The 8,713-nt window shown below is 38.5% G+C and overlaps 1 protein-coding gene across 1 annotated transcript; it reads left to right on the forward strand.

Annotated features, from left to right (window-relative positions):
• The first annotated feature begins 1,042 nt into the window (after window positions 1-1,042).
• On the forward strand, window positions 1,043-8,713 carry LOC129927822 (DNA ligase 1-like). Its single transcript, XM_056039341.1, has 3 exons — window positions 1,043-1,667; window positions 1,757-1,901; window positions 8,550-8,713. Exons 1-3 carry the CDS (start codon window positions 1,347-1,349, stop codon window positions 8,711-8,713), a joined length of 630 nt encoding a protein of 209 aa, XP_055895316.1. The 5' UTR covers window positions 1,043-1,346.

Genomic DNA, 8,713 nt, shown 5'->3' on the forward strand with positions numbered 1-8,713 from the left:
ATCATCATTATCTAAGAAAGCAGAATGCCACCAGGTTCAGTCCCCTAATGTTATTATAGTCTTTTCGTTTTTTTCCACCGTGAAACCAGAGGATTGCGTTGATTGGACAGAGTCTGGACAATCTTCAGGTAAAGGAATATAGCTAAGTAAAATAAATATACAAACAAACAGATTCTCCCATTAACAAATTTCCTGGTTCTTGTTTTCTGTCACGTGATTCTCATCAGCTGTCCGGTGATAAAAGGCGGAGGCAGACCTGTACGTTAGATACACAGTGGCTCCTTTTAAGTAGACTAAAAACAAGGAAAGGAGAATCTTGTTGTGAGAGCCTGGAGAATAATGAGATTAACTGCCTGGAGGATAATAAGTTTGAGAACCTATAGAATAATAAGTTTAACAGCATGTGAAATAATAAGTTTAACATCCTATGGAACAATAAATTTAACAGCCTGGAGAATAGTTAGTTGAAAACCTGTAGAATAATAAGTTTAACAGCATGTGGAATAATATGTTTAACAGCTTGGAGAATAATGACTTTGAGAACAAGTAGAATAACAAGTTTAACAGCTTGGAGAATAATGACTTTGAGAACCAGTAGAATAACAAGTTTAACAGTATGGAGAATAATGACTTTGGGAACCCGAAGAATAATAAATTTAACATCCTATAGCATAATGAGTTTAAGAACCGGTAGAATAATAAGTTAAACAGCCTGGAGAATAATAATTTTAACAGCCTGTGGAATAATAAGTTTAACAGCCTGTGGAATATTAAGTTAAACAGCTTACAGAATAATGACTTTAAGAACCCGTAGAATAATAAATTTAACATCCTATAGATTAATGAGTTTAAGAACCTTTAGAATAATAAGTTTAACAGCCTGGAGAATAATGAGTTTGAGATGTCGGAGTATAATAAGTTTAAAAACCTGAGTCCAATGAGTTTAAGAATAGCCTGCCCGGACAATAATGAGTTAGAGAGCCCGGAGAATACAAAAATGTCACATCCTGTAGAATAAAAAAATTAAGAGCTTGGAGAATAATGAGTTTAAGAGGCTGGAGAATTGTGAGTTTGAAAACATGGAGATTAATGAGTTTGAGGGCCATTGCTACTTTAAGATGCTACGTAATGAGATGGTGATGATGATGAGAAGAAAGAGAAAGTGAGCAGAGTAAGATGATAATGACAAGTAGAAAGAGAACGAGCAGAGTGATGATGATGAGGAGAAAGAGAAAGAGCAGAGTGATGATAATGATTATGATGAAAAAGAGAAAGAGCAGAGTGGTGATGATAAGGATGGGGAGAAAAAGAAAGAGCAGAGTAATGATGAGGAGGAGAAATAGAAAATGCAGAGTAATGATGATGATTATGAGGAGAAAGAGAAAGAGCAGAGTGCTGATGATGAGGAGAAAGAGAAAGAGCAAAGTGATGATGATGAGAAGAAAGAGAAAGAGCAGAGTGATGATGATGAGGAGAAAGAGAAAGAGCAGAGTGATGATGATGAGGAGAAAGAGAAAGAGCAGAGTGATGATGATGAGGAGAAAGAGAAAGAGAAGAGTGATGATAATGATTATGATGAAAAAGAGAAAGAGCAGAGTGGTGATGATAAGGATGGGGAGAAAGAAAAGAGCAAAGTGATGATTATGATGAGAAAGAGAAAAAGCAGAGTGATGATGATGAGCAGAAAGAGAAAGAGCAGAGTGATGAGGATAAGGAGAAAGAGAGAAAGCAGAGTAATGATGATGATTGTGAGGAGAAAGAGAAAGAGCAGAGTGATGATGAAGAGAAAGAGAACGATCAGAGTAATGATAAGGAGGATAAAGAGAACGAGCATAGTGATGATGACAAGGAGAAAGAAAAAGAGAAGAGTGATGATGATGAGGAGGAGGAGAAAGAGCAGAGTGATGATGATGAGGAGGAAAAAGAGAAAGAGCAGAGTGATGATGATGAAAAGAAAGAGAAAGAGCAGAGTGATGATGATGATTATGAGGAGAAAGAGAAAGAGCAGAGTGATGATGATGATTATGAGGAGAAAGAGAAAGAGCAGAGTGATGATGAGGAGAAATAGAGAGAGCAGAGTGATGATGATGATTATGAGGAGAAAGAGAAAGAGCACAGTGATGATGATGATTATGAGGATAAAGAGAAAGCGCAGAGTGATGATGATGATTATGAGAAGAAAGAGAAAGAGCAGAGTGATGATGATGATTATGAGGAGAAAGAGAAAGAGCAGAGTGATGATGAGGAGAAATAGAGAGAGCAGAGTGATGATGATGATTATGAGGAGAAAGAGAAAGAGCAGAGTGTTGATGATGAGGATGAGGAGAAAGAGAAAGAGCAGAGTGATGATTATGAGGAGAAACAGAAAGAGCAGAGTGATGATGATGATTGTGAGGAGAAAGAGAAAGAACAGAGTGGTGATTATGAGGATGAGGAGAAAGAGAAAGAGCAGAGTGATGATTATGAGGAGAAAGAGAAAGAGCAGAGTGATGATGATGATTGTGAGGAGAAAGAGAAAGAGCAGAGTGGTGATTATGAGGATGAGGAGAAAGAGAAAGAGCAGAGTGATGATGAGGAGGAGAAAGAGAAAGAGCAGAGTGATGATTATGAGGAGAAAGAGAAAGAGCAGAGTGATGATGATGATTGTGAGGAGAAAGAGAAAGAGCAGAGTGGTGATTATGAGGATGAGGAGAAAGAGAAAGAGCAGAGTGATGATGAGGAGGAGAAAGAGAAAGAGCAGAGTGATGATTATGAGGAGAAAGAGAAAGAGCAGAGTGATGATGATGATTGTGAGGAGAAAGAGAAAGAGCAGAGTGGTGATTATGAGGATGAGGAGAAAGAGAAAGAGCAGAGTGATGATGAGGAGGAGAAAGAGAAAGAGCAGAGTGTTTATGACGATGGCGATGAAAAGGAGGAGGTAATGAGTAGTGATAAGGAAGGCGAGGCGGAGCGGGGTAGAACTGTTGAAAGAGGGGTCACATAACGAGAAGTATGATAATGAAGAAGAAGAGAAGAAGATGAATACTGATGAGGAGGATAAGCCTGATGATGAATATATTTAGTGTACTATTTTCTTTGAATGCCATATGTTTGTGACCTATTTTTTTCTGAGTGTGTCTCAATGTGTCTCGGTGTGTCATTCTGAGAGTACATTTAGATATCTTAAAATGAATATATATTTTAGTCTGTAAGTTACTCATTCATGAATCGCAATGGCTGAGTGGAAAAGTGCTCTGGGGCCCTTGGTTCGAATACTGATGAAGACTGAAATGTTAAATCTCGGGATCTAAGAGTCCACCCAGCGGTTGGTCGTTGTGCTGGCCATATGACACCCTCGTGTGTGGGCCGCAGAAACAAAAACACCATCTGCAGTATAGACCACAAGGTCTGAAACGGAAACTTTACTTTCTTTTTTTTTAAAGATATGAATTCCTACATTTCGTGGTCCTCCTTTAGGCCTGAGACCGCTCTGGTTCATCTCGCGGAGCTACTAACTGGAATTGAACACTTAATAACAACAAACTTCTGTGCACTCCTGATAGAATTTTGTCCAGAGACAGAGGCGGGCAACACTTTAAAGCACGTTCATCATATTTGTAATCATTACCAAGAGAATGTGTAACGAACATAGGAGTAGTCGTCTTGTTGTTGCAGTTATTTAAACAAAAACAACTGAATTTGAAATAATGTTTAAAAGCACATTCTATGACTCATCAAAAAGTACCACCATCCTTGTAACTGGAACCTTTGACCATTTTCATGAACTGTTTTTTTTTAACAATCCTTTTGTATCAGCCCCTGAAATGGGGAATAGTCGCTATTAGTTTTATGTGGTCAGACTGTCTGTCAGTCTGTCTCATTTAAATCTCAAAAGGATTGAAAATCCGATATCATGATATTTTAGATCTTTAGAAGTTCTGATGCAACGGCTACTTTTTCTTCTCTGAAATGAAAGCAAAAAGGTTCATTTTTAAAACTAACTAATCAAGCATTTTGTTTCCCATAGATATACACCAATTTTACAACGATTCACTATTAAAGGGCAAACTGTTAAGAACCACATAATAATAGGATATATTGAAGACATTTATGCAAATTGTTTCAGATGTGTAAAAATATTTTGTGTTAGTAAATTAATTAATTAGAAGTAAATTTAATGTGCGTTCCTGCTGAATTCGTACTCAAGGAGAAATGTAATGAATACTAAGTAGGCAGATATATCGGTTCTCAGGTGATGTAATACTTAAGAGTTCATTTACTATTCAAGGCTAATGAAGTCAAAAGCCAGTCTGAAATGTCTTACATTATTTGGGATGTTTGGTTGGAAATGCAAGATACAAATTTACGTTTTTATGGGGTTTTTTTAGCTGTAGCTCTTTTGTGGTCGACATAAAATAAAAAGCGGTCGAATTAGGTTCAAACATTTTGAAATATTTCGATAAGAACATTGAAATGACTAGCTTTGGTCCTTTTTGTTTAGCCTAATATCTTTTTGCCGTAACACATACGGTATACATTTTAAAGGACTCTAAGCTAGGTCTCTAAGTAAAATAAAAGAAACATTTGTCTTCCCTTTATAAAAAGGTTTAGTCATGATCATGGGCGTAGCCAGGAGGGGGGTTTGGGGTTCAACCCCCCCCCCCCCCGAAATGAAATCCCCCCCCCCCTCTGGGGACGGAATTAAGTGACTGATTTTTTTATTCCTTTTGTTTATCTTAGGTGAGATTTTAATACTAAATCATCACTTACCACAGCACAGCCGATGGGGTTTTGAGTTAAAAACCCTCTGCAAGGGGGTTTTGAGTTTAAAACCCTCTACCAGGGGGTTTTGAGTTTAAAACCCCCTACCAGTGGGTTTTGAGATTTAAAAAAACCCTATCAGGGGGTTTTGAGATACAAATTCCTCTACCAGGGGGTTTTGAATTTAAAACCCCTTGTTACAGGGGGTTTTGAGTTTTAAACCCCCTAACAGAGGTTTTGCAGTTAAATCCCCCTCTTCTATAAAACAAAACAAAAAAATGCAAACAACAATCCAAAAATTCCATCAGCACAGTTAAAGAAGATTTTGATTTTAAAACCCCCTCCAAAATTTACGATAAACCCTCTCTCTAATATAAAAAAAGCAAATTACACACTCAAAATTCTATGAGCGTAGCCAAAGGGGTTTTGAGCTTAACCCCCCCCCTCCTCCAGTCGGGGTTTGAAGCTAAAAAAGTACCTATTCAATATAAAAAAAAAAGCAAATTACACAATAAAATCTATGAGCGTAGCCAAAGGGGTTTTGAGTTTAAAACCCCCTGCCAGCTGAAAACTACCTCTTCAATATTAAAAAAAAAGCAAATTACGCACTCAAAATGCTATGATGGGGGTTTTGAGTTTAAATCCCTCTCCTCCAGATGGCTTTTTCTTTATAGTTTAAAACCCCTCCAGATGGTTTTGAGTTTAAAATTCCCCTACAGAGCGTTTAGAGTTGAAAAACTCTCTCTTCCATATTATTTTAAAGCAAACTACAGTTACCAAATTCTATGATCGTAGCTAAATGGGGTTTTGAATTAAAAAAAAAATCCACAGATCTTTTAGTTTAAAATCCCTCAACAGATGATTTTGACGAAAAAACTTTCCTTTTCGATATAAAATCTAAAGCGAAATACAGGCATGTAATTCCAAAAGCGTAGTCAAGAAAGGTTACAAATTTCTACCAGTGGCTTGGGCTCCATTAATAAAGTGTGAATAGTCTTCTACCAAAATTGAAAAACACTAAATGTGGCTCAACAAAGATGGCTAAGACAGATTTTAGGAGTCAGTTATAGAGATCGGGTCTAAATCAAAGAAATCATATGCCGAACTGTGAGTCGAACCCTTAGTAAGGTTGTGACAGAGCGTCGCATGAGGTTTTGCGGGACATGTTCTCCGAAAAAATGAATTACGCAAAATAAGAGTTGCGGAAACAGCTTGTCGGAAAATGCACCGAGCGGCGCGAGAGGGTTTAAGTCAGTAAGAATAGCACATTAGGTTTTTGAAATAAAACTTTTTAATAGCAAGATAATGCACTGTAGATACCTCAGAATATGCATTTTGTTGGCTTTCAATACCAGAAATAGTGCTCGGCGGCGGGGCTTCGCCCCGCGCTAGGGGAGCGCTGCGACCTCCCCCAGACCCCCTTGCTAGGGCGGGGAGTCTACAAGTTTTCCACTAATTCCAGGAAGAATCTATTCTAGGGCATAATAAACGTCTTCCGAAAGGGTCAGAATGTAATAAAGATTAATTATGTACGCACACACACTCATATATATATATATATATATATATATAATTGTTTTCCGCGCGGGGGGGGGGGGGGAGGGGGAATTCCAACCCCCCAAACCCCCCCCCCCCCCGAAAAAAAAATCCTGGCTACGCCCTTGGTCATGATCGCTTTAATGTTTCTGTAGAACAGTGAAAAACAAAAGCTAACCATTTCTAGGACAACGCCAGAGTGAAGTCAGTCAGTGAGTGGAAATTTCTGTCTCTCTAGCATTAATTCAAAATTAACCAGTTAAGTAATCGATTAGTGGTAATTAATTAATTTTTATTTTAAAGAAAATGGATTTAAACCTTGCAGTATTGAGATATGGAAAAGCATTTTTTTTTAATATTTTTTTTTTTATTTTCCTTGTTTGACAAAAAAAGTACTTTCATATCCCCTAAGATGAAGAGTCTACTTGTTGCCTTGTAAACCCAGTTACATTCGATGCAGCTGCTTCGTTTGTGTTAGCCCTCCATTTCTTTGCTTGTCTTACTATGTACTATTTTTCTAACTACAATGGAAAGAGTGGACAAATAGTCAGTAGAAGTTTTCGATACCATGCTACCATTCAAAATAGTCTTCGATCCAACCTGGAATCGATGTCAGGGATAGCGGTACTTTTAGCACAAAGTGCTATATTAGATATGTTTTCAGTTCTTGATTCTAAGGGTTAAAAAAAAAAGATTTGACCACCGCTGATGTGAGTCCTGGGTGGCAGAGCAGCAAACCGCCTTGTTGAAGCACTCTCCTAGTTTGTTTATGCAATCACATAAAGGCAGCTCAAGACTGTATCTTTTCATAACATTTACATCGTCGCTGCTTCAAGTCCAAGTTTTTTGTGTTGATCATGGCGATGTGGGTCTGTGGTCTCTGGTTTTCTGATCCGCTGGTCTGCATCGCGGAAATAGTCTGTAAATCATCACTCGCGCATTAGGAGCAGACACAGTTCGCACATGGGATGGGGGAGGGAAGGGAAGGAGGGACTCCCTGCTAATTAAGCTGCGCCACAGCCGTGGCGGAGAGCGCCCCCATTTCCAGAAGTTGTATCTCATCGTCTTGATAAAACTCGACACTATTAATTGTCATCCGCAGTCGGTATCATGCCCGTAGAGCACGTGGGTCGGAGTAAAGAGGGAGGTGCTGCATAGGAGTGTCAGAGAAATGGCAGACGTTGGGAGGAAACATTCGATCCCAGAAAGAGAAATATAAAGAAGAAATATGTAGCAGGAAGAGAGGTAGTGGGGGAGGGGTTAATTGGGTGGAGGAGTAGGCGAAGAAGTTCTTTCACAACTTCTTGAAACAAACCGCAAGAGGTTATAATGTAATTGTCTTCGGCTGCCATCTTGTTTCCGTTTCCGTTGACCTCTGAAGTCTCCAACTTCCGGCAAGTGTTATAAATCTGTATGTAGGAATGCTACCGAAATTATCAACCTTTTTTTCCGATGATAGATAAATAATGGAAAACAAAGAAATATAACGGCTTACTCTTGCGCAATCACACATGAGCACACACTCATACACTAACACATGTTCACTAAAATACACACACAAAAGTTTATATGTGCCGATGTAACAAGGAGAGAGGTTCCCTATAGAATTAAAACAATGTTCCTTAATTTGTGCTTCCACTAGAGAAGCTCATGAACAGTGGACCAATTTAAGTGAATCTACAATGTAAACAGACAGGCGGACAGGCGGAAGGAGAGATGAAATGAATGAAGGAATAGATGGAACCTAAATACAAAGATGGAAAGAGAAAGAAAGAGAGATAGGTGGAGGGATAGACAGACAGCTAGATAGAGAGACAGAGAGAGAGGGAGAGAGAAGAGAGAGAAAAGCACAGACGAAAGGACACAGAGACAGGCAGATAGAAAGAAAATAGACAGAGAGACAGACTGATATACAAAGAGAGAGAGAGAGAGAGAGAGAGAGAGAGAGAGAGAGACAGCAATGGAAAAAAATCCTATTTGTATTATTCAGGTCGCAGTGTTTTTTTTCCATTTATAGTTTTTGTTGGGGTTTTTTTATTTCAAATAATCAAGTCAAAATTTATTCTTTGATGTGAAGGTCTCCTGTCTTTTAGCTACAAATATAAGGAAAAAAATAGTATATAAAAGAGCCCCACTGACTGACACTGAAGCTGGTAAACCTTTCTTAAACATCATATAAATCAACCTAGAATAGATGTTGAAAAGCATGCGCACATACTCTGCAAAACACATGAGAAGCCTGTCAACCTGATTGTTGAATGTTTTCTTTCAAGAAAGTAGGTGGGTGCGCCTAAAACGAAATTTTTTGAAGAGGCCGGCCATCAGTGAGGCTGAGGCAGACAAAAGAGGCTACAAGGAAATATCCAATAGGCGACATGGGAACTCTGAAGAGTTTGATACAGGCTCAAACCCAATACTTGGGGAAAATGTGGTATAA

The sequence above is a fragment of the Biomphalaria glabrata genome, chromosome 8 (assembly GCF_947242115.1).
Source record: "Biomphalaria glabrata chromosome 8, xgBioGlab47.1, whole genome shotgun sequence".
NCBI lineage: Eukaryota > Metazoa > Mollusca > Gastropoda > Planorbidae > Biomphalaria > Biomphalaria glabrata.

What these genes read in the sequence shown, in the direction of transcription:
- LOC129927822 (XM_056039341.1), top strand. Translation starts at nt 1,347, where the DNA reads ATGCAGAGTAATGATGATGATTATGAGGAGAAAGAGAAAGAGCAGAGT. An exon ending in TGAGAAAGAGAAAAAGCAGA is followed by an intron (nt 1,668 to 1,756) that starts GTGATGATGATG and finishes GATTGTGAGGAG; the next exon opens with AAAGAGAAAGAGCAGAGTGA. An exon ending in GGAGGAGGAGAAAGAGCAGA is followed by an intron (nt 1,902 to 8,549) that starts GTGATGATGATG and finishes TTTTCTTTCAAG; the next exon opens with AAAGTAGGTGGGTGCGCCTA.